The sequence below is a fragment of the Quercus lobata genome, chromosome 2 (genome assembly GCF_001633185.2).
Source record: "Quercus lobata isolate SW786 chromosome 2, ValleyOak3.0 Primary Assembly, whole genome shotgun sequence".
In the NCBI taxonomy this organism is placed as follows: Eukaryota; Viridiplantae; Streptophyta; class Magnoliopsida; order Fagales; family Fagaceae; genus Quercus; species Quercus lobata.
The window spans coordinates 67,370,449-67,397,723 of NC_044905.1; the positions used below are offsets into that span (position 1 = coordinate 67,370,449).

A 27,275-nucleotide genomic window follows, 5' to 3' on the forward strand; every position below is an offset into this window, starting at 1 on the left:
TACTGGGCCCACAAATTAAGAGGTATTTCCGTAGTCTTTGGTCACGCGGTACTTTTTGGCGTCCCAGTGTTCGACGTGCGCCTTCACGAGACTCCTTTAATCTCATGGTTGCAGATGGCGTGGAAAATCGAGCCGGAGACATTTTGTCTGTAACGTTCCTTGGGACGCTGCGTGAATTAAATGCCACCACCTTATCTTTTTAAATAAATAGGAGAGAAAGTTGCCTTACCTGCGCGCAAATCCTTCAGTTTCCTCCCTTAGTATATCATGTTTGAGGCTAGGGTTGGGGAAAAGGAACTCTGTCCGCCACGGAGGCGCCGTGTCCTCCTGAGACTCAAAGTAGTGAGGTATGGGCAAAGGAGGCATAAATTCAAGGGAACATTCCGTTTCGACAGAGGGGAAAGGGTGTTTCCCCCCCTTTTAGTCAAAATCCGAAGCAGGTTCTGTTCATGCCAGAATTTTGGTGTGTCAGAAGAAAGATTCTCCGCCATCAGCGCCTCTGCCTTGTTGCAGGCAAATTTTTGGTGAAGGCTCCTCAACTTCCGGCTCCCTGCACCTTTCCTTCAGCGGTGTGAGGCTCAAGTTGGGTTCTTTTGCTGCCTGAGTTATGGGCGTGCAAAAGCATTGAGGAGGAATAAGGTCTCGAAGAAGTAGCCAACCTCTTCTCTGTGCTACCTCCTCGGCTTTATCTTCATTTTCTTGTATTTTCCTTTACTTACGTAGTTAGCTTTAATGTAAGCTTGTTTCAGCTTTTCATTGTACACTGTACTGTTCCTTTGCCTTAATAAAAGATGTGTTTATTTCTTTATACATACTTTTCTTCTCTGCAACAACTATTTGGTGCATGAATATTAAATGTAAGCTTGCCCTTAATGATATTCCGGACAGAAAAATGCCTTAACACAGATTCCTACTGGTTTAAACTCACAAATATTATCAAGTATAAGAAGGGTAATCCTCAATAAATTAAACTCTTGGAACTAACCGGGATAACCGCCGAGTGCTGCGCGATGCATGCTAGACCACTGTCCGAGAGCGATAAACTCTAAATAATTCGTTCGAGAGGGTAGCCGAGTAGCGAGGGACCTTGATTGTGCTTTTGGGTAATATATTGCACCGTATCGCATCAACCCCTTTGGTACTGGGGATCCGAAGGTAGACCGGGGAATCCGTGCAATTAAGGGATTAACCCAACTGTTAACGAGGAGTTCTCTTCGGGTGGATTTTGAGGTTTATGTGCCATAGCTTTTTTTTTAAATAGTTGGTTTCCCCATAGGCTTGGGTCCGAGGACCATGCAAGGCCTTGGTTCTGTCCAAAACCTAGTTTTCCACATCCAGGTAGTTGGTTTTCCCATAGGCTTGAGTCCGAGGACTATGCAATGCCTTGGTTCTGTCCAAAACCTAGTTTTCCACATCCAGGTAGTTGGTTTTCCCTTGAGTCCGAGGACTTGAGTCTGTCGTTTTCCACATCCAGGTAGTTGGTTTTCTAGGCTTGAGTTGCCTTGGTTCTGTCCAAAACCTAGTTTTCCACATCCAGGTAGTTGGTTTTCCCATAGGCTTGAGTCCGAGGACTATGCAATGCCTTGGTTCTGTCCAAAACCTAGTTTTCCACATCCAGGTAGTTGGTTTTCCCATAGGCTTGAGTCCGAGGACTATGCAATGCCTTGGTTCTGTCCAAAACCTAGTTTTCCACATCCAGGTAGTTGGTTTTCCCATAGGCTTGAGTCCGAGGACTATGCAATGCCTTGGTTCTGTCCAAAACCTAGTTTTCCACATCCAGGTAGTTGGTTTTCCCATAGGGTTGAGTCCGAGGACCATGCAATGCCTTGGTTCTGTCCAAAACCTAGTTTTCCTCATCCAAGTAGTTGGTTTCCCTATAGGCTTGAGTCCGTGGACCATGAAATGCCTTAGTTCTGTCCAAAACCTAGTTTTCCTCATCCAGGTAGTTGGTTTTCCCATAAGCTTGAGTCCGTGGACCATGCAATGCCTTGGTTCTGTCCAAAACCTAGTTTTCTCTTCGTGTGGGATCTTGGCTTTAGGGGAGTTAGCTCCTCAGCCAAACCCCTAGAGTTTATCCATACGATTAACGCTACCAAGTGCCTAGTTTGCTCTTTACGGGGGACCTTGGCTTTAAGGGAGTTAACTCCTCAGCCAAACCCCTAGTCAAGAAACGTAGCCCCTAGCAGAACTTGATACTAGAACTCTATAACCAACGGTTAGAAATAACAAAGAAACTCTATCGACCCACCTCCTACACCAACACACAAGCCTTTCCCACAGACGGCGCCAATTGTAAGGACACGATTCGTAACGAACCGTAGCGGTGTGAGGTTCGCACGTAAAAAGGCCCAAAACAATATCATTTGTAGAGCGTGGGTTTAGAAGGCTAGGCCTTAGTCACCAGGCGGTGGGTTTTTCGTGATATTCGTGCGTGTCTAGGTTATCTTCACCCATGGAGTCTTTCTCCTGGAGGTGGGCTGGGAGGCTCTGGTTTTTGGCCATTTTTCCCAGCCCCTTTTTAGGTTACTTATCTTTCCTTTTATATTTTGCCTGCGTTCATTGTCCTTCGTCCACGTATAGGGTCAACCTTTCCAAGATTGATACTTGTCCCATCAGCCCATATTCAAAATCGTTGGGGGTGGTTGTAAAAGTCAAAGAATGCGGCTCTGTCAGGTTCAGAGCATTGAATGGCAGTAAGGGCAGCTTTCCCTGGATATTTTAGATCTTTCTTCCAAGTTTCAGTCCTATACCGTTTTTACCCCTCTTTCTGGGGGGACTTTGGGTCTGCCGAGGACTGAACTGCCCTCGGCGGTATCCATAGGCTATCTTGTTGAGCTTGGGCCATAGCCCTCCTCGGCTTGGGCTTGGGCTTTTGGATTCTCCCCGGGTAGATGGGCCTGGCCCATAAATCATTTGGGCCCCACAGATAATATTTAGCAATTGTTTAATTTAGATCAAACATATCATTTAAACTTCAACAATTTCAAATTATATTTAAACTAAAAGTCTATTATCAAAAACTCTAAACTTAAATCGTAGACAAAAACCCAGTTTTCTTTCTAAATATATAAACAACCTTTTGACTTCTACTCTAACTAAAAGTCTATTATCAATGTCCTAAGAACAACTAATTAGTAAATTAATTTATATTATTTGTTATGACATATTTTCTTAAACTAAGGGATAATATTTAACAAATATTTAATTTAAATAAAACTAAAAGTCTATCATCAAAATTTCTAAACTTAAATACCACATAACTCACGAATCATATCATATACTATATATATAATAATAAAAGTTGAGTTTAGAAATTGTGGTTGTGCCAAATGACTACTCTTACTAATTAATAAATTAACTTTATGTTATTTATTAGGATATATTTCCTCAAATTAAAGGATAAGAGTAATGCTACAGACACAAACTATTTTACAACATTTTTACAAATTACTGATGTGGCAAATTCTTACTAGTTCTAATATGGGTCCATCACTAATATCACATTTTTACTTGCAATAATTATGTGGAAAATACTAAAGTTACATCAGCAGTTTGTAAAAATGTTGTAAAATAGTTTGTGTATGTAGCATTACTCTAAAGGATAATATTTAAAAACTAGTATTTAATTCAGGTAAAATTTTATCATTTAAATTTCAACAAATTTAAATTCTATTTAAACTAAAAGTCAATTATAAAAAATTATAAACTTTCATCTCAAACAACTACTCAGGTTTTCTTTCTTAAAAAAAAAAAAAAAAAAAAAAAAAAACCCCCATGTTTTGACTTCTACTCTAACTAAAACTCTATTATTAATATTTTAAGAACAACTAATTAATAAATTAATTTTATATTATTTTTTATGATATACTTCATCAAATTAAGGGATCATATTTAGCAATAGTTTAATTTAGATAAAACTTATCATTAAACTTCAACAAATTTAAATTCTAATCAAACTAAAGGTCTATTTTAAAAAATTTTAAATCTAAATCCCAAACAACAACCTTCATTTTCTTTCTCCAAAAAAAAAAAAAAATCATTTTGACTTCTACTCCAACTAAAAGTCTATTATCAACATTTATAGAATAATTAATTAGTAAATTAATTTATATTATTTGTTATGATATATTTTTTCAAATTAAGGGATAACATTTAATAAAGGTTTAATTTAAATAAAACTAACAGTTTATCATCAAAATTTTCTAAATTTAAATACCACACAAGTCACAATTTTATTTTTGTTTTGTTTCCTCAAGTTGCATCTTATTAAATTAATATTTTATTAGAATATTAAGCTAAAAGACTCCTGACAAAGGGATAAGATTTAACAATAATTTAATTTAGATAAAATTTTATCATCTAAATTTTAGAATTTAAATTCTACTCCAACTAATAGTCTATTCTACTCCAACTTTATTATCTAATTTTCAAGTTACACTTAGTGTAATTCTAAGTAATGTTACACCACTTAATAACTTATTATTGAATTCATATTTTGAAAATCCAGCCGTTGAATTACATGTTTTATATGTTCTTAACAAACATGTCAAATTTCATGTCAATCAAATGTAATTTACCATTCGATTCACAACTAATTTTTTGTGCATTATTTAAAACTACAAAAACTTAAATTTAAATAATTGATTGATGACATGTCTATTGATCTTTGATTACTTTGAAATTTTGCAAGCATGGAGAATATATGAAGATAACGTAATCTAACGGTGGATTTGTCAATATTCGCATTCAATTAAAAACTATTGGTTGTGGTAACATTACTTAGAGTTACACCAGGTGTAACTTGAACCTAACTATATATATATATATATATATATATATCAAATCATGACTTTTTGATATAATCACTCTTAACCAATAAAGTCATCCATATAATTAAATCCTACATAATACTTCCCATGTTTTTGCATTTTTTTCACTTTTTTTTCCCAAGATGCAACTTACACTTATCCTTCATCACACTTATTGTTTTAATTTAATAAATTCATCTTACTTGTTGTTCTTTACTTTTGAATTTGTGTGAAGAATATTATGCCAAAGGAAGTTTACTATAAAGAAGCAAAACCATGGGCACCATTTAAGTTCTTGATTCTCTTATATAAGTTTTTAATTTATTTTTTATTCTTAAATTTTGAACTCTTTTGTGTCTGTTTTGATTTTGGGTTTTGATTATTATATATATATATATATATTGATTATTATATTTAATTTGTGAGTGTGTTTATTTTTTTTAATTAGACTATCACTAGGAAAAAAAAAATGAATTGAGGAACTATTTTGTTTATTATTAGTTGTGTTGGCTATGGCATAACCCAAATAGGAATAATCAAACTCATTACATATCTCATATTAAGAAATTAACACAAAGCACAAAGAGAATTTTAATATATAAAAATAGATAAACACTGATAATGTCCAAACTCTAAACAATCAGAACTTAAAGTAATTTTTTTTATTAAAATTACTTACTTATTTTAGAATTTTTTATTACTTTTTATTTAATAATTTTGTTTAAAAAAAATTAGCTTGCATATGGATCTTCATCAAACCGTGCATCGTACGAGAATAATACTAGTTTATATATAAAAGTAGAGACCTTATATGGATTGCATGAGATTCTGCCAGGTGACATATTCTTCATTCATGCTTCCACCTCAATAAAGTTTACATTTATGTCAAAATATTAATTCATTGACTGTGCACTATATATGTATATAAATAGTTTTTTTTAAAAAAAATAAGAAAGCAAAAATCTCATGTGAGAGACCATGAGGTTCTGTTATGTGGCACAATTACACTATATAATAAACATCGATAATATGGAATGGATTAAAATGCTTTTATAATTATTTAAATTACAATATTCCTACATTATTCTTTAATCGTTTAATTACTTTTTACTTTAAATGAAAAATTGTAATGGACATGTGTGCGCAATTTTAAATTCTCACTTTTCATGATGAATTCACTACTTAAACTAATTTCTATGGCATACTCTATTTCTTTATCCTCTTGAGATTAAAAAATATATATTTATGCCCTTAATTTTGTATTACTTTAATTTAATAAAAACATATTCATGTTTTTATTAAATTAAAAACATGAATATGTTTGGCTATTAGTTACTATATATATATATATATATATTAATAGCCAAAACTCAGAGAAAATCCAATTAGATTTTAATTGAATTCTAAATTTTAAGCCACGTGTCCCATTTTATTTTTAATTTTGCACCAAGTGAATTATTGATTGTAAAAATCAAAGAGTCCAAATCCAATTAGATTATAAATTGGAGTCCAATTTTCCTCCATTTGTCCACTAAGTTTTTAATTTTTGTGGCAAGTAAATTACTGGGTGCAAAAATCGAAGAGTATAAAATTAATTAAATTCTAAATCATATATATATATATATATATATAGAGAGAGAGAGAGAGAGAGAGAGAGAGAGAGAGAGAGAGAGAGAGAGAGAAACCATTACATATTTTAGAAATGCATGGTTTTTAAAAAGTGTAAACTAATACCAAGTATAATTTGAATCTCTTTTAAAAATTATATATAATTTGAACCGTATAGTTGTGATTATTTTTAATTGTACCCATACATATGTACGAGGCTACACACTAGTACATATAAAATCAAAGACGTTTGATTTTTGGTTAACGTTATAGTATTCTTGCACATAGGTTTTTAAAGGCTTACAACTTTACATGACATTATTCTAATATAATTTTTAATTAAAATTAGACTCTAATCTATATCAAAACACTCCATTAGAATCTTAGAACATCATATTTTTATTAAATGGTAGAATATATAGTTCTATATATAAACACAGTCTTAATAAATGCCTAATACTAAAATATATAATTTCATATACAAATACAATCATAATAATTACAAATAAATTAAATCTCATAATTATTGAATTTCATATTTAGAAAAAAAAAATCATATTATGTGAAACTTTTCATATCAAATTTCTTGCTTATAATCAGACTAATTCACTAATTGGTTTTTGATGTAGACGAGGATTGAACTTCAAATTTCTTATTCAACTATTAGAAACTTTATTAGTTGAACTAACTAAAACTCATAACATTCATCCCACATTGATTTATTGTTGGTTTTTTTTTTTTGTGGGGGGGGGGGGGGGGTGAAGGGAACAAAGGAGGACACTGGGTGCTTCAAAGGCACATCAACAACTATGGTTTGATATTATTTAACATTAAAAAAAAAAAAAAAAACCCATGTTGACATTGACTACTCTAACCAGAATATGGGGAATGATCTGTTATGATAAATAAAATATTTTAAAAAAATACTGTAGATTGAGAGCAAGAGAGAAGGAGAAAAGCAAAGACGTGATTTGTTGGGATCGAAATAAGATTAGAAATGGAGAAATCGTGTCGAGGTAAAGCTTTGAATAAGAAAGGATCTGTTAGGAACTTAGGATCTTAGTGACAGAATTTGAGATTAAAAAAAGAAAAGAAAAAAAAGGATCCATTGAGATCGGAAAAATATGATTATATATTATTTTTTGTTTTAGAGGGAAAGACACTTTTTAAAGGAAATATGAGAATAAAAAAAAAGAGAAACAAGTTTTGGGTCTTGTGGCATTAAGCATGGGTGGTATTTTGTAATGAGTAATGTTTATTATACACACTCTTGCATGTAACCGTACACACAAGTAAAATTTGTAATGAAATCGTGACTTGGCATAGGTGGTATTTTACAACGATTGGTCTAAGTCACGATTTCAATACAAATTTCATCATGTATGTGTACGGTTGTGTGCAAGAATGTGTCATGTTTAGAATTTCCATTCCTTGTTGATATTGTGATTGCAAAGGCTTTGACCAATGGAGGAATTGAAGAGTTCTTGAAAAAAATCTCACTTTTGGATCAAATGGCTCTAATACCATTTGTTAGGAATTTGTTGGTTCATAAGAGAATTTAATCACCTTCGATATAAATGTAAGAGAAATTTAGAAGAAAATTTCTAAAGAGTAAATAGAGAATGTTTCATCTTATTTTTTCATTGTCAAAATGCTATAGCTTACAAATATTTATACAGGCTGCTTGCAAAGCTTATTAGCTAAGAAAGCCCAATAACAACATGTAAGTTGTAACCAACTTCTAGATTACAAGGGTTAGTATATTAGTACAAAAATTATACTTACACACCTGTAGCACATATTTGGGTCCTTACACACTCTTTGGTGGACAAAGGGTGCATAATTATTTATTTTGGCACCTAATAACATTTACTCTTTTTTTGTTCTTGTGTTTTTTATAAGAAAGAAACTTTCTCTTCCCCATAATAAAAATTCAAATAAATGACAAAATTAAAATAGGAATTTGAGAGAATTTTTAATACTCAAAATTGAAGTTAGTAATGGGCAGGTTTTGTTCAAATCAGAGATGGATTTAGGACCACTTCTTCTAATTCCATCAGGCTTTTGCAACCGAAGTGAATGCCACAAAGACATCATAACGAAGAATATGGTTTTGTACTTCCATCATCAACAAAGCATTATGGATGAAGATTTATATATACAAAGCATGTGGATGATTAATCATGGGATACATGATATGCACTTGATCCCAGTGATCCTCTTTCAAAGTAACATGTGGCATAGAACTTTGGCATGCTTGACTTTAAAGGGTTTGTGCACTTGAAAAGCTGACAAAAATGTGATCATCTGGTTGATGCCACTGTTTTTAATGAGGCAAAGAAGCCTAGAATTATAGTCAATTGCTGTTAAACAATCTCTAATCTCTTATTTTTAAGCAGATGATTTGTGTATACCAATGTCTTTTTTGTTGTATATTCTTAGTTGTCCTAAAAATACATGTGCCTGCTTGTGTTGTGTATTTGATTGGTGGTCCAAGTCCAACTCTTCTTCTATGGATCCGTAAGTACAATGAAAATTAAGCAGGACCACTACATATTTGAGATGCATACGGTGGTCATCATAGTCTGACATGGTTCTTAAGAAGTGGGTTGCAATAGGATGTTCTCTTTTTAAACGTTGGGGACATTGGACTTGCAAGGAACCATCATTCATTTAAAGTCCAACAAAGTGTTTATAAATATTTCTTTTTGGTTAGATTAAGTGTTAACAGCCTACACGGTAAAGAGGCAACAAAACATTTAATGGTCTGGTTGGATTGCGGAGGAAGGGAAGATGAGTAGATTAGAGTTGATAGGAAATTAGACTAATTTTCGACTGACTCTACTCTACTCATCTCTATTCACCCCCCCCCCCCCCGTTCCCCTCAGAGTGAGTGTGCTCTTTGTTTTTTATTTTTTAAATGATAAGGTGTTAAACAAGCCAATTATCCACAAAAAAAAAGAAAAAAGAAAAAGCCTTACTACCTAGTTAATTAATGCTCTCTTGACCTTAAATTTTTTTTTTATATTAGTGCTATCAAGACTTTGACGTCCAAGTTTGCTATACAATCCTAATAAGACTATAGACACAATTTCCTTCAAAAAGAAAAAAGAAAAAAAAAAAGATTACAGATACAATAAATTTCACAATTCTTTTTACAATTTGTAGAAGTAATAGATTGTGATTATTGTAAGTTGTAACATCATTTTCATGGAACTATTCGTGACATCAATTTTACTATACACTAATCACTACATATCATTTTAATATATACTATCTATAATAGGACTCATCTCTTTAATCTGTATTTTTTTGAAGGTCAAAATACCCCATCTAGTAACCAATGACTTCTCCTACAAATGTTTTAGCAATTAGATCAATAATGTTAAAAAATACTACATAAAATTCTCTTTCTTGAACTCAATTTTTATGGGTTTCAAAAATACCCATATACCTTAAGTTTGAAAAAACTTGAGAACAACATGGTAAAGATATGTCTTTAACTTCACCTAAAAAAGCTTTGCCTACAAAATATGACCACTCTCCTACTAACTTATGTCTTTAAAACAACTCTACTTAAAAATAAAAATAATCTATACTATCTATAAAATGATTTCCCTCTTTGATTTGGACTTTTCTGAAGGTAAAAAAGTACTCTATTTACTAATCAATGACTTCTCTTATAAAATTTTTAAGAATAGGGCCAATAAGATCAAAAAAATTCCCATAAAATTCTCTCTCTTGAATTGGACTTTTATGTATTTCAAAAATACCCCTATACCCTAATTTAAGCATGATGAAACTTGAAGACAACATGGTAAAAATATATTACTAACTCCACCAAAAACTTTGCCTACAAAATAGGATCACTCTCCCATTAACCGATATCTTTAAAACAACTCTACTTTAAAAATAAATAAATAAATAAATAAAGATAATTGCGTTCCACCTTTTTTTTACTTTATCAACTCGACTTACTAGTTTCTTTTTTTTTTCTCTCTCTCTCTTATTATTATTATTATTATTGGATTTTTAGTTTCCTTAATCCCTTAATCTCACTTTTTTTTTGTTTGTTTTCTTTTTCTTTTTCTTTTTTTGAATTTTCCGTTTTCTTAATCCCTACTCTCACATTTTTTGTTTTTTATTTTTCCCTTCTCAAATTTCCTATTCTTTATTTTGAATTTGAAGAAAAAAAAAAAAAAACACCCCTAATATAAAACCATTACTATAACTTCATATATACATTCCTTCAATTTAGGCACTATCCCATATCTTCTTCTTTTTCTGGAGGACAAGTCAATTCCTAACTATCACAATCACAACTTCTAAGAGATGACTATTTGAATTAGTAGCATTTGTTCAAGCGTTCAAAAATAAAAAACTACCATCCCACATAATCATGATTCCATCAAGAAAAAAAAAAAATCATGAATCCATGATCAGTTGCCAATTGCCACACTTTAGTTTTTCTCACTTTTCCCACTTTATTGCACCAAAAAAATATGATCATTTCAAGCCCAAATTCCACGGGAAGAATATAGATATTTTTGTAGTTGGTGACACCATTTTGCTGTTTGGTGGAGGGGCCTAAAACTTTACCGTTCTTGACTTTTTCTATTAGTCTATTCTCCTACAAGTGTTTTAAAAATAGGTATGTAGTAATTTTTTTTTTTTTTTTTTTTTTTGAGAAAGAAGGTATGTTTATAAATTGTATTTTGTTGTTCATTAATTTTTTTTTTTCATGAGTGAAGAATTAAGACACTAAACCCCCCCCCTCCCAAAAAAAAAAAAAGCCTTATCACATGTATGAAGTGTATGTGAAATGGCTAGTAGTGAAGAAGGTTGTGAATTTTTATTTTATTTTATTTTTTTATATATATTATTAGACTTATTGATACAAATACAATTGTGCTTATCATCCAATACCTTTAGCATATACATCACTTAATAAGTGTGAAGATGGAGTTTATAAAATGCTCATGTATACAAAAAAATGTGCAAGAGTAACTTTTTTTTTTAATGTAAAACAATAATTATAACAAAAAATGAGGATTTAACATTGAATGTGTTAGGATCTAAAAGTTTAGAATAATTGGCAAATTGTGAACACAAACTTGTCTAGATATAGATCTTAGAGTCCATGAAGTCATATTAGATAATGTTCAAAGTGCTACAAGTAAAAATTCAAAGAACATACAAGTTGTTGGTTCAGAAAGTCAAAATCAGACTGGTTCGATCGATCAGGAGAATTTTTGATTGATCGGAAGTCGTAGATCAGCAAAAATCAACAAACGTAAAAAAGCTCATAACTTGTCCATTTAAAGCCCAAATCGTGATCCGTTTTTTTCAGTATTTAAAAGACATTATAAGCTAACCCTAGGAGTGGTTTTTAGAGAGAAAAGAGTGCATCTTGTGCCTCCAATTGTAGATCTAGGGGTTTTTGTACCCAACGCTCTTTCAAGTCTTCTATTGGCAATATTCTTTGAAGAAACTCAAGATCTGGTATTGTAGAAGTTGCTGCTACAAGATTAACTACTGATGGTGATCTTTACCTTTGAGGGGGATCTCAAAGTCACAAACGTGGGTGTTTGTGTGCAACAGATTCAAGATAGAAGAGTCCATGGATTCGGAGCTACACATGGTCATGTGAGTAAGTACTACAAGAGGTAGCAGTAGATTTAGGGTTAAGTCTATTGTAAAAATTTCAATTCTATTATAGTGAATCTTTTACCTTAAGGATAGTTAGGTTAAATCCTCCCCAGATTTTTTACTTTGAAACTAGATAGTTTCATTGGTTTTCCTGGGTAATTATATTGTTGTCTTCTTTATTTTTCCACACTTCATGATATGATCTTTTATTGTTTAACCTAGATTTCATAATTAACCTAAGTATACACTTGGTTAATTCATTAGGTTAAACAATCTTTTTTAAGGGGTCTAAACAGAACAAACAGGATGTCTTCGAAACATGAGTAGGTGTTAACTGGTTGAGTTACAAGACTTTTGACAAATTTATGAGAGTAACATTAGTTCATAACAATGATGCGTCAATGGTAGACTTAATTTAATTTTTTTTTTTTTAGGTAAGTTTATAGTATAATACATCATATAAGAGGATAGAGTATTTCTCAATTATTGTACTAACTCAAATTAAGTCCCCATAAACTAAGAGGATAGAGTAATTGCACGTGTCAATAGACTTACATATCTAGTGATACTTTTAAAGGAGACGTTAAATGTTCAAATATCTTATTCTTCTCTCAAAATGATCGAATTATAAAAATTAAAAAAAAAAAAAAAAAATCACATTGTACGTGCAATGCGATGCTCATTTATACCTACCAAAAATTAGCAAAAACAGAAAAGAAAAAGAGCCAGTCAAGTCGCAGACCCAACCCACCCAGAGTTAAGAAGTCTGTAAACAAGCTTTTCTGGGCTGGGCTACTGGGCTTGGCCTTCATACGACTTTTGGTTTTACAGTAAACGTTGTAGAATATGTGTGAGGAATGAGGATCCAGTTTTAGTCTTTTCATCTATCCCATATATAAACATAAACATACCGTAGATTTCGTCTTCTTCTCTTTTTCTAAAACTCAAAACGGGCGCCTCCACCGGACAAAAAAGGTCACAACTCTCTCTCTCTCTCTCTCTCTTTTCTCTGACTTTTTATGGTTTGGACAAGCTATACTCATTTGAATACAAAGAATGGTAATATGCTATTTGCTTTTGTGTTTTGTTTTGTTTTTTTGGTTGGTTTTCTCAGAAACCAACCAATCAACCAGAGTGTATTAGTTTTTGTTAGTTAACTTGATTGCCTTCATTTGGTGATTTGTGGGTGTGTTAGTTTTGTGTCTGTAATCTATATTCTTGCCCTAATATGATTTGATATGATATGTTTTGGGTATAAATGGGTGTTGAAATGGTTTGGTTCAATGACTATGAGCATGATGTCCAATTACTCTATTTATCATTTACTTCTCTTTTTCACATTGGCTAATATGAGTTCACCTAGTGGGATTTCCAATCTCAGTAGTAGCTTTTCAAAGAAACATGATTAGAAGTGCTTGTTATGACTTTTAGTCTCATAATTTAGCTCTTACTATTACTTTTTAATCCTACTTAGTGCACAAAACTCCCACTTCTGCAGGGTGGGAAAGGTGATTGTTAAGTAGCCTTATCCCCAAAATTTTTTTTTTTGGAAAGGCTGATTTCTGAACTTGAACCGTGACTTTTACTTTTTCCCCCCAATAGAAAGTTAGATAGAAAAAAAAAGTTAGTTATCTATATAATCACATAGTAAAGAGAATTTTTGGCTATCAGTATAAAATTTTTCCCTTTTCGATACTTAGATCAGTCTGTTAGCAAAGAAGGTTTCAATATCATCATAACTATAAATCTTGGAATGGTGTCTCATTATGCATTTTGTGGACAAGTTGGCAAGAGTGTAATAATAGAATTTTTGTGTGTAATGCCCAATTCATGTTATCAATCAAGCAGTCCTTGCTAAGATGTTTGTTTGAGTGGATGGTTGTCTTAGATAACATTCCCTCTTGTTCTTTCTTAGAGTTCTTAGATAGCTTGCATTTGACTTTGTGATTCACCTTTGTGGGAAGGTTTGGGTGTGCATGTTTTCTTGTTTGCGTTGAATTAAATTATTTTCAACTATAATAATAATAATAATATTTAGATTAATCAAATTGACTGTAGCTTAGTTATCTTAAGGAGTATTGTGATTACATAATTTTTTATTACATTTTCTTTAATTCACGTTGGCCCTAAGGTTGTAAACAGTGGATTAACTTTGGTTTTGTGGATCCTGTAGGTGAAAATATGCGTAAATTTCTTGCAGAGTTTTCCATTCAAATGGTTAGTGTGGCTGGAGTTTGAGTAAACAATCAGATGTGATAATTTTGTTTGGATGGTGACTGTGTTCAGATTTTGTAACTTATTATTTCATTGAAGCATCCACCTGATCCCTTGTAATTACATGTTAATTGAAATTATGAATAGTGAGACCTGTCACCTGCTTATTTAATGGTGCAAGTGAATTTTGGCGAGTGAGCACTTGTCTTAGCAACCTCCTACGGCATCTTATGGAGCCTATAAAGGAGATTTGTTGGCAACTGGAATCCTTGATTTCAAATACTTGTTTATCACTTTATCTTCAAATTACTTGGGCAGGTTACAGTTCCTGGCCTTTTTTTTTTTCATGATTTACAGAGCTATATGTATAATTATTTGTATGATTAATGATCCTGAATTGTTGCTTAATTGACCCATATATCTTTTGCTGTTTGTTTATGCTTTCCTCTGTCTCTGTCTCTCTCTCACATGGAGGTTTTGTCATCTCATTTGAATCATTTTCCACTGTAAATAATTGTGCAGGGTGTATTAAGCGAAGGGAATGATAAAGGATCCCATAAAACATGTGGAACCTGATCCAGTTAAGGAAAATAATAGAAAATGCTCCATACATGAAAGTTATAAGGTCTTTAGGAATACTAATTCTTCCTCAATGGCCAAAAATGACGTGCAAGATACAATCTTAGAAATAGATCTGACAATGTGCCCTCCCTTTGCTGGTATTAAACAAACGGGCATGGAATCAACCCTAGATCCTGTGGAAGTGAATCTGTTGAATAGAAAGAAAAGGAGAAGGAAAAATCGGAAAAAGAAGACAAATGTACTTCAAAATAGTGGACAAGTTCAAAAGTTGCCAGAGGAAGGTTGCCCTACTAGCATCAATCATATGAGTAGTACATCAGAACTAAGTATATCAGGTGAAAGAAACTGTGAAGAAAAAGTTATTTTATTGGGCACTGATGAAACTAATTCCTTTTCAGTGACTAATCCTTCACAAATTCTAGCAGATGACAATTGTAAGGTCTTAACCAGCACACATTCTTTTTCAATGCCAAGGAGTGAAGTGGAAGATACTATCTCAGGAGTAGAACAGACAAGCATGGAAGCAACCCAAAATCCTGCGGAAGTGAATCTGGTGAGTAGAAAGAAAAGGAGAATGGGAAGTCCTATGACAACGACTAATGCACAGCAAAACAATGGACAAGGTCAAAAGCTTCTAGAGCAAGGTTTTCTTACAAGCACCAATCACATGAATAATACGTCAACACGAAGCCTATCAGGTGAAAGAAATGGTGTAGAAAAGGCTGTTTCATTAGGTACTGATGAAAATAGTCCTCTTTCAGTGATCAATTCTTCACAGAGTTTGTCACATGGCAGTTATAAGGTCTTCAGCAATACTAGTTCTTCTTCAATGGCCAAGAGTGAAGAGCAGGGTACTATCCTGGGGGTAGAATTTACACTGTGCTCTCCCTTTGATAGGATTGAACAAATGGGTGTGGAAACAACTCAAGATCTTGTAGAAGTGAATCTGGAAAGTCAAAAGAGAAAAAAGAAGAAAAATCGGAAGAAGCCTCCTAAGGCACTGCAAAATAGCGGACAAAGTCAAAAGCTGCTTGAGGAAGGTTGTCTAACTAGCACCAATCATATGAATATTATGTCAACATCAAGTTTGTCAGCTGAAAAAAACAATGGAGGAAACATTAGCTTGTTCGGAACAGAAGAAATTAATACTTCTCCAGTGGCTAATTCTTCACAGAGTTTATCACATGAAAATCATAAGGTCAATGTTAATTCCTTTTCAATGAGCAGGAGTGATGCACAAGACACTGTTCCAGGGGTAGATTCAGCACTGTGCCCTTCCATTTCTAGGATTGAGGAGAGGGGCATGGAGGCAACCCAAAATCCTGTGGAAGTGAATCCGGGGAGTCTAAAGAAAAGGAGGAAAAGTCGGAAGAAGAAGCATAATGCATTACAAAATAGTGGACAACCTCAACAGCTGCCAGAGGAACGTTTTCTGACAAGCACCAATCACATGAATATTATGTCAACAGTAGGTCTATCAGATAAAAGAAACAGTGAAGGAAAAGTTATTTCACTGGGCACTGATGAAACTAATACTTTTGCAGTGACTAATTCCTCACAAGGTCTGTCACATGAAAATTTGAAGCACTTCAACAATGCTAATTCTTTTTTGATGACCAAGAGTGAAGTGCAAGATACTACCCCAGGAGCAGATTCAACACTGTGCCCTCCCTTTGATGGGATTGACCAGTGTAGGGAAACAACCCAAAATCCCGTGGAAGTAAATCCAGTGTGTAAAAAGAAAAAAAGAAGGAGAAATCGGAAAAAGCACCCTGATGCTTTGCAAAATGGTGGACAAACTCAAAAGCTGCCAGAGGAAGGTTGCCTGACTATTGCCAATCATAAGAATATTATATCAACTGTGAGTTCATTAGATGAAAGAAATACTGAAGAAAAAGTTATTTCATTGGGTACTGGTGAAACTAACTCTTTCTCAGTGACCAATTCTTCAGCAAGTCTATCACGTGAAAATTCTAAGGTCTTCAGCAATACTTATTCTTTGCCAATAATGTGCCCTCCCTTAGCTGAAATTGAACGGGTGGGTTTGGAAACAACCAAAAATCCTGTGGAAGTGAATATGGTGATTAAAAAAAGGAAAAAAAGAAAAAGAAATAAAAAGAAAGAGCCTAATACATTGCATAATGGTGGACAAGCTCAAAAGCTGGGTGAGGACAGTTGCCCAACTAGCACCAATGATATGCATATTATGTCAAATCTAAGTCTATCGGATGAAAAAAATGGTGAAGAAAAGTTTTTTGCACCAGCTGGTGATAAAATTGAACAAGTTTGTGTTGCTGTTGCTGATGAAGGGGATAAAAACTCAGAGATTTCTCATATTTCTCTTTTGAGAGCACCTGTTGGTCATTTGAGGAAGAAGCTTCTTATTCTTGATATAAATGGGGTGCTTGCTGATATAGTTCTACCTGCTCCAAAGAATTGCAAACCAGACTTTAAATTTGCAGGACGGGCACGTGAGAATGATGTTGTATATATTTTTTCACTTATTAGATTCTATATAAATTTTATCCGTTTAATCTGATAAATGTCTTCTTATTTCAGTATTCAAGAGGCCATTCTATCAGGATTTCCTGAAGTTCTGCTTTGAGAGATTTGAAGTGGGCGTGTGGTCCTCAAGAGCCAAGTACTTTTCTGACAATGCTAACTGGATGTCATTCACTTCATCTCTTTATGTATCAGTTTCTTTTTATTTTCAGTTTTAAAAGAAACAGCTTCTGTCCTCTCTCTCCCTCATTTTGTTTTTCTTTTAAAAGCATGTGACTGCTGTTGCCAATCAGCTTAGTGTACAAGCATTAATTGCAATTATTTATTAATTTTCTGAAGGAAAAATGTGACAAGGGTGATTGATTATTTGATGGGAGGTGTGAAGCGTAAGCTGCTACTTTGTTGGGTATGTACTTTTCATTTGTTTTCTTTGACATTTTTACAACCTCTGCCTTCTCATTTATCAATTTCAAGCGTCTTTCTGCCAATATGTTTGTGTTACTGTAACAGTCTAAATACATCTACATAATTCTATTGATATCCCCCCCCCCCTTTCTTATGGTGGAGGAGGTGCCACCGTTTAAGCTAGAGCTCATTGGCTACATTGGCATTTTTGTTTTCCCAGGATCGATCTCATTGCACTCCTACAAAGTTCAAGACTCTTGAAGACAAGCATAAGCCTGTGGTCTTAAAGGAGTTGACGAAAATTTGGGAAAAACATGACCCTAGTCTTCCATGGAAGAAGGGAGACTATAATCAATCAAATACGTTGTTGTTGGATGATTCTCCATACAAAGCATTGCTTAATCCTGTAAGTTGATCAGCTTTTGTTGTTCACCTTTTCCTGGGGGAGGCAATTATTTATTGATTATGTGATCTTTTGATCTTATAGCCGCACACAGCAATCTTCCCTGATTCATTCAATTTTCAAAATACGGGTGATAAATCATTAGGTAAGATGGCTTCTAACCTTATCAGCTTGAATTTTACTCTTCAGAAATGTATTGTATGTTACTCTACTCTGTAACTACTATCTTCATGCCTAACGGTGGCAAAAGGTGATGCTTGAGGCATGGTAAGAATAAGACCCTTAGATTATCCTAGTTCCCTTTCCTGCTGATTGCCCTACCTTTTGTTTGGATCTTAGACAAACAAGGAAATGTTAAGGTATATTGTTGAAATCCTTAATAAAAGAAGCTAAATTCTTTCCCCCTTTTTCTAGTTTATAAGATCTAAATGGAGCATAATTGTGGCAAATAATGGAAAATTAATTAATGCTCAGTAGGTACATCTTATGGGTGAGATCAAGTGGTTGGATGCTTGAAGCTGGGTTATATATTCTACTGTGATTCGTTTTGGTTCATCTATAACATATCGCTGCAAGCCACATTGGGCAGTGATGCCACATTAATTAGATGGGATTTTTTCAATCAAAGAAAAGGAAAAAGAAAAAGGGAACTAAGAATTATTTGGATGTTCTGCTTTATTTGAATAATTGATCATTCTTACATGTAGTTTGTACAGAAAATTCAGTACTATCAATTTGAGCCACTAGCAATTTTTAAAATATGGACTGCATGTGAAATTATTTTCTGTAAATACCAGGTGAAATGATTAATGACATAAATGCTATTCATGGTAGGTGCTGGTGGCGAGCTTCGGGTTTATCTGGAGGGATTGGCTGAAGCTGAAAATGTACAGAACTATGTAAGGGAAAACCCTTTTGGTCAAAGAGCTATCACTGAAAGAAATGCATCTTGGGAATTTTACGAGAGGATTATAAATTCGTTAAAATCCTAACCAACCACAAGATAAATGTGACTATCTGCTTTGCTTTGAGTATATGCACTAGAGAGAGAAAGCATGAGTGTTTATTTACGGCTTTGTCAAGAGTCTTGTAACTCAATTGATACCACATGTTTTTAATTGAGACGTTTAGAATTTAAATATCATTTTTGTTTTTGTAACTATCGAATTATATATATTAAAAAAAATTGTTTTCCCCCCCTAATTACTAACCTTAGCTTCCCTTGAAGCATGCTTTCATTATTTTTGGCAGCATGCTTTCCATCTTATTCCATCTTATTGATTGCATTGAATGGTGTACTTTTTAACAAGCTGGTAATAGTAGCACCATAATTGGATTGGCATCAGGAGTAACTCCCATTTTGAGGAAGTCTAAAATCATCATTGTTCTCTTGTTTCGAGAATAAAAGGGGAGATTCATTTTTCATATTTAGATGGCTAATATTCTATGAGCAGCTGTGCTGGAAGGTTAGTTTAATGTTGTTTTTGCAACTGCCATTAGCTTTGCTTATGGGTTATGATAGCATATTTGTAAGAACCGAAGAAGCTATTTAGTTGGCAATAGCTATCCCATTGGAACGTAATCTATTTGCCGAGTATGTGTAAAGAACTTATATATTAGACTGATACTTGAAGGAGCATGCACTGTTTTTAGTCTTTAAAGCATTCGTCTATCTTTTGGCCCGTAAAATATAAATCAGCAATACAACACTAGGGAGCATAGGCATAATTTCAGTTAAAGCTTTCTCTTTGAGCCCAATTTGTCTTTAACAGTTCCATGTCGAAACATAATTTGATTGTTATTAATTTGTAATGAAGGGTTTGATGTAAGCATTTTCTTGACTTTGTACTACTCCCAATCCCAGTTCCTCTTGGAACCATCCTTGGGGACTTTAGGCGGATTCAGTCACTCAACAATGGCTGCAAAAAATTAGAGCCAAACCCTGAACTCAGCCAACTTGCAAAAAGCTGGTCCATTTTGGGACAAGATTTCTTCTCATTTAAATCTTTTGATTCCATTTGATTTTTATTTTTTTAATTTTTTTTTAGAGAGAGTTTCAACCTATAGCGTTCGCTTCTGATGATAATTCATTTGATTTTTAGTTAGATGTGAGACGTGTGCTATTTATTTGTTTTTGTGTGGTTTACATGAATTTTTATAAGATCTTTTCTTTGTTAACACTGCATACCTTTTTCTTTTATTTTTTATTTTTTATCTTCATCATCCAAGTGTCACTCATTTGCATTATTAGGATTTAGGAAAGTAGCGTGGATCATTCTTTTTATTCTTAGCATGTTATCAACATGACTCTTAGTTTGATTATCATTTATGTTGTTAACTCTTGGCTGGTCTTCATATACAACTCATAGAACAAAATCTAATGAGAAAAAGAAATTAGTGGACGGCCCATTGCCAATGTAGAAATTGGAAATAAATACTCAGTATATTGAAGCACAGAGGGGTCATATATATAGAGAGAGACGAGATAACAAGTAATTACGAAGTACATTAATTAGCAGGCTAAAGAGTGGGCTTGGGTGATAGTTGATACATTAATAACACCGCCTTAAACATAAGTAATGTGCTTAGATCTAAGACAAGTAATGCACAAACCACTAGTTTGGGAATAATTTTCAAAATCTTGACTTTGATACCATGTTGTACAGATGGGGCCTATGTATATAGAGAGAGAGATTGGATAACCAAAATAGTCTTAAAAATAAAATAATATGGTAGATTGTTGTCCAATAGTACAAGAAAGTACAAGGACAAGTATAGTGGACCCAAATAATGGGCCTGGGCCTAATACATTTTGCAGCCTAGTTGTAGAAAAGAGCTGACCACGTTTAAACTACTGGAGTTGAACCCAATCATGAGGGCAGGGACTACCATCTCCAAAATGTATACATATATATATGAGGGCAGGGACTACCATCTCCAAAATGTATACATATATATATGAGGGCAGGGACTACCATCTCCAAAATGTATACATATATATATGAGGGCGGGGACTACCATCTCCAAAATGTGTATATATATTTTTGGGTAGCATACATAAGTATTTAAAATGTGGTCCAAACTCCAAATATATATTAAAAAAAAAAAAAATGTGGTCCAAATAACATACTTAAAATCCCCCAATATTTCAATTGCCACAAAGAGGTGAAAGAAAAAGAAAAATGAAATGGTCTGTTGGTCCATGATATGTGGCCCTCCTCTCAAAGCCGAAAAGGAAAGCAAAAAAGTTTTTAACATATATGTTTTAACAAATCAGAACCATAAAATTTTCCTATAAAAAAAAAACTTCAAAATTTTAATAAAGATCGTAGTAAATACAAAGAACATATATATATTTTTTATTCTTCATTTTTTCCACTTGAATTGTATTAAATGGTTAATAAAGAGCAGAAGATCAATAGTCTATTAACCTATTAATAGAGTGGTTATAGTTTTGCTTACTCTTCCAATGTTTCTATCTCATAGATGAAACAAATATTTTCAGTCATGAATATAAAATTAGGCTTATAACAAAAGTGAACATGTGCCTTTGTGTTAGAACTCCTTTTTCTCTCCCTTGTATGTGTGTGTTTGTTTCTCCAAAAAAAAAAAAAAAAAGTGAACATAATTTTGTAAGAGATTCTTTGATTTTGTATATTAAAAGAGAAATTGTTAATAATATTAGTAAAAAATCAATTCCATATGATATTCAAGACTTAATTTTTTTTTTTTTTATACATTTCGATAGGCTATTAAAAGGAAATGTATTTAGAATTTTTTTTGTTTTGTTTTGTGTCTTTTCTTTAGTTTATATTTTCTTAACACTAAATATGCTAGTTTGATTTTCATGTATTAATTTAGTTTTAAATGAATCTGATTTTTAAAAAACTTTTAGTCTATTTCTTTTTAATTTTAAATTCCAAATTTTTTTTTTTTTGTTGGTCATACTTTGATCCTTAAAATTTGAAATTCTAGTCTCGTTTCTGGGTTTATTATCGGTTGATTACAAAATAATAAATGACCTATATATATATATATATATATATATATTTTGAGAGATAATAGTTTTAACATATAATATCTGTTCTATAATGATTATTTCTTATTATCAAGTCAAGATATCAATTGATTTTTAATATAAGTGGACTTTGAACTGTATATTTCATATTTGACGACAAGAGTGTTTTATATATAAGTGTTGCGAGTAGACTACATTGAGCAAATATGACACTAACGAGATACGATTATAAATGTTGAGATTAGCTAGACTACGTTGAGCTTATATGACACAAGAGTAATTTCACCTTCAACAAAAGCAACAAAAAAAGAAAATTGAGTTCCAATTGATACCAATAAATGATGACCATTGCATATTTTCTCACCATATCGATCACCTATAGCTAGCTGGGATCTGACAAAGTTGCTGACTATAACATTAACATCTTGGCCTAGCTAACCCTTCTTGACTTTGGCATGCAATCATGATATTTTCCTCAATTTTTCTACTTTACTGTAACACACAGATATTGATTGTTGACCCTAAACCCATTTGTGTCTAAATGCTTATTTCTCATCCAAATTCCTTTTCCACGTAAATTTCACACACACTACTACTCTTTCTGCAATAAAAACCATGACGTACACTACAGCAAATTATAGACAAGATCACATGTATCTTAACAAAATTTCAACAGGGCTGGCATGATAATAATAATGCTTGTTTTCCAAAACAAGCATCAATATGTCAGATTACTATAGGGACGTATAACAATATTTGGACCACAAACTAGATCAAGTAAATGTGAAGATTGGTTAAACTAAGAAGAGCTTATAATAAAACTTTCCTAATTGTTTTTATTTTTAATCTTATAGAATAGAGATTCACAATCATGGCAGAATTGGATAAACTAGTTAATAAGATAGGACCCAGGATATGGTAATTATAATATATAGTAAAATAAACTGGCATGTGAGTTGTGAGTTGTGACATAGATGACTTTGGGAGTTGAGACTCTAACCTGGCAATTTGGTTGTATGATTTGTTCTTGACTTTTTGCAACTGTCAAGTTGGGAAGTGCAGGAATATTTATAGCCACGCTAATTGCATAAAAAATAACAAGATTTTAGTGGAAAAATATCATTTTCTTCGTACACGTGACGGTGATTATTATTATTATTATTTTTAAATGGCAATAATCTCTTCTCTTTTGGTGGGTTTAGATACTAAAAGCACAAGGTTTTGCTTTGCTTATTTGTTAAGGACAGGTCACATCTTTTTAAATAATGCTAAATAATTTAGGTTTCCTTCGCTATAAAGTTGTCTGCAAAAACAACTAGAAGCAATAGCCTATAGTATATAGTATATTCCGTTCACTTTTGTGTTTGTTGATAATTATATAAATAAATATATATATATATATATATATATATATATAATTAGCAAGAAAGATGGTTTCCAAATACAACTCTTTAAATTTTCTCTAATCATAATTTTTTTTTTCGACAAAAGAGGATGTTCATGCCTCAAACCTCTTGCAATATTTGACTATTTCTTCGAGTGTGTATAATTTCCTTTCCTTTGATATATGCAGTTCTCTCATCTCATACACACCAGATTATTATAAAGAGGAATTCATAAGGATAACCCAAAGATACTAGAAAGAGGTTTTGAAACCAAGATCTCTTAGTCTTAGGAATCGCTAAGCTAACCCGTTACAATTTTCTAATTATAATCTTAATATAAGACACATGGCATCTAAAAATTCAATGATATTAAAAACTTATGTAAACCTCAGTATAGGAAATCAAATAAGTGCTACATATCTTAGAAGTGGGTTAAAAATGAGAAAGAGTTGAAAGGATTCAAAAATAGCAAAGGAATATTATTGTGAAATTCAATTGTGGGGTTGTCTTTAACCCCAAGCAGCTTAGATATATTTGAGAATAAAATAAAAACACCAAGCAATTTCGTGTGGAAAAGGGATAAGATGGAATCTTGACTCACCCCCACATTGAACGAACCCCCTAACGTCGTGGGACTATCCCTTGTTTAATGGTCACACAATGGGGTCCTTTATATGAAACTCTCTTAGAATGAGGATAGGAACCTAACAATCACATTGGCTTGCTTTTGAATTCTCTCTTTCTCTCTTACTATAATTGTTTATTTGATTTATATTATACCATTCATCTTGTTGACTTAAAAAAAAAAAAAATTAAAAAAAAAACAATTTTTAATGTCAATAATATATTGAAATGGTGATTTTATTTATATAGCGAGGGATGAGTGGGAGACATCATGTGCCCAATCATGGTAGGGGTGATGGGGTATAATGCTTCTTGGAACCTAGTTTAGGATGATGGAGATGACTTGGTTTTGGTCCCTGTCTAATGAAGTTAAGGGAACCCCTCATGTGATATCTCTACTTTTTCCATGTGCCTATGCATCCTTTTTTGCTATCTTATCTATTTCAACCATCAACATCATCACCCCCCTTCTTCCTCTCCCTCTTTACGCGCCCTAAACCATATTTTATGTCCAAGAGTGTGTCATATGAACTTATCTTATTATTATTATTTTTTTAAATTATATATAAAAGTACACTTGTATTTAGGAAAAAAATCTATTTTAAAAAACCCAAAAATGCAAAAACACCTTCTTGAAATTTGAGCCAGTTACAAAACCACCTTCAATTTCTCTTATAAATTCTATGAAGTTTCCATATCTGTCTAATTAATCACATAATCATCATATGATCATATGAAGTAGACTCACCAACTAATTTGTATCACTGCTTACATTATTTTTTCAATCCATAAGAGGTAATTAAATTATTCACAAGGAATGAACAATTAAAACCTTAAGACATGTTTTTGCAACTGACTCAAATCCCAAGAGGTGTTCTTGTATTTGAACATTAAAAAAAAACGATATTTAACTAAATAAACTACAACAAACAATCTCTAAGATAAATTAATAAATGTGTGTGGTGTGGAAAAGTGCATTGATGATTAATTAATATTCAATTAGTTTGAAAGTATCAAAGTTCATAAAGGATCCTTCTAATGAATTTACTTTGTTGTACTATTTAAGGAAAATGTCTATTTTGCTTCGAAAGTTCCCCGAGACACGCAAATACTGTATGAGTATGACTTCTACTGATACGAACATGACACATAGATCCGAGGACAGCCACAAACATGAGATGAGAGAAGTATATTTTTCATGCAATTAATACATCCCCAATATGAGAAATCATATAACATGTAATATGTTGTTCCACAGCTATGTACCAATAAATATTGGACTAAGAGAGGCCAACTTTGCAAATATTGACTTGGTTGGCAGTGAGTTGTATGGAAATCTGAAACCTAACCTGATGAGATGCGAACAATAACAAAGATAAATTAGAAGAAAAGATCAAATTAAGCACACATATACGGAATTATTTCAATTTTTATTATGAATAAAAGGAGTTACAGTGATATTATAAGTCTCTTTCAACAATTATTAAGGTTATATATAATATCTGTGAGATTACCATATATAATAGAATGATACCCAATCTCTTAACTTTTTTGCCTCATATGAAGTCACACTCACACCTTACGAGTTGGGCGACATTGCCCCCTGGCAACTTACTGTAAAGTTGGATATGGTTACCACCAAAAAAAAGAAAAAAGCAAAAAGAAAACAAAAAAAAGAAAAGAAAGAAAGAAAGAAAAAGAAGTAAAGTTGGATTTAAAAGATATGTGTAAGGTGTAATATAGATCGGCTTCGCACAATCCTCATTCTAATAAACATCAATGGTATATAACTATATAAATATTTTAAAATAATTTGATAACTGGGGAGAGAATTTGAATGTTGAACAATCACTATTGAATGACTCTTAGAGTTGTTAGTTGGGCACAAAATTCTTGACTAAGGAATACTACTTCAAAGGTAGAAGAATGAAGAGTGTTTTCAAAGGTAGAATAATGAGTTTAAGAATCTAGCTCAAGCTTGCAAGAATGCTTCTCTCTTAGAAATGGCCCACATGAGTGAGTAATATAATAGGAGAGAGACGACAAGGACATATGAATTTTTTTTTCTTGTCTTTAAATTAAGTTGTTCATTGAAGCGTTCGCTCAAGCGAGAGCAGTTCGCTTGAGCAAGATAGTTACGGATTGTTTGTTCATTTTGTCTATATATATATATATATATATATATATATATGTATGTATGTATGTATCATTTTTGTAGAAAATGAGTGAGATAAATTTGTTTTTAGAATGTTTGTCCTAACACAAGTGACCTTTCAAAAGTGTCTTTTTATTATTAACTATTCATTGCTTAAAATCAGGGACGGAACCAGGATTCATACTTGGGGGGGCCAAAGCTTAAAACCAAAAAAAAATTTATGAAAATAAAAACTAACATTTATTTCATATTCAACAAAATACTATCTACAAAATAAGTATTTCTTAAACATTTCATATTATAAAACACATCAACAAGTATAACATACAAAATAAGTGTTTCTTATTTTGTGTGTGATTTTTGTTTAGTCCATATTTATTTATTTATTTTGGTTTTGTAGTTAAAGGGGCATAAATTTTATTTATTTATTTATTTTCTTATAGGTCAATATCTAAATATTTTAGAGGAGGAGAGACAAATATATATATATATATATATATATATATAAGGGCAAATCTTAATTTTTTTTATACTAGTTTTTTTTATTTTTTTTATTTTTTATTTTTTATTGTGTGTGTGGGGCTGGTGGGCAATGGCCCCCCTCTTGCATAGTGTAGGTCCGTCCCTGCTTAAAATTAAACATCCATATTCCATATTTTTTTTATAAAGATTTTGTTCTTCAAATAGGAATCATCTTCTAAAAGATCCTAGCTTTTGTGCTTTTGTGGGTCTCCGATATCCTTTTAGCTTCCTTGTTTGTAAACAAAGCAAATTTCAAATTGGTTTTTATTTCATGGCATAACTTATAACCATGCGCTTTGGATTTGCTTGGAATTCACTCCCATAAATATAGCCATCCTTACCCCCTCATGCCAATCCCTTAAATTCTCTTATTTATGAACATTCGATCATGATAGGAGAG

The 27,275-nt window shown here is 32.5% G+C and overlaps 1 protein-coding gene across 9 annotated transcripts; it reads left to right on the forward strand.

Moving 5' to 3' along the window:
• Nucleotides 1–12,809: 12,809 nt before the first annotated feature.
• LOC115976278 lies at nucleotides 12,810–19,374 on the forward strand. Of its 9 annotated transcripts, none has more exons than XM_031097460.1 (9): nucleotides 12,816–13,040; nucleotides 14,239–14,282; nucleotides 14,802–15,196; nucleotides 15,284–17,332; nucleotides 17,421–17,502; nucleotides 17,703–17,769; nucleotides 17,989–18,174; nucleotides 18,256–18,316; nucleotides 19,006–19,374. In XM_031097460.1, the coding sequence occupies exons 3-9, from the start codon at nucleotides 14,821–14,823 to the stop codon at nucleotides 19,161–19,163; spliced, it is 2,979 nt and encodes a 992-aa protein (XP_030953320.1). In that variant the 5' UTR covers nucleotides 12,816–13,040; nucleotides 14,239–14,282; nucleotides 14,802–14,820; the 3' UTR covers nucleotides 19,164–19,374. The 9 variants fall into 9 exon arrangements, with proteins under 9 accessions (XP_030953324.1, XP_030953323.1, XP_030953325.1 ...); XM_031097461.1 differs by having other exon boundaries at nucleotides 15,287–17,332; XM_031097458.1 differs by having other exon boundaries at nucleotides 12,815–13,040; nucleotides 14,239–14,597; nucleotides 14,802–17,332.
• Nucleotides 19,375–27,275: the final 7,901 nt, after the last annotated feature.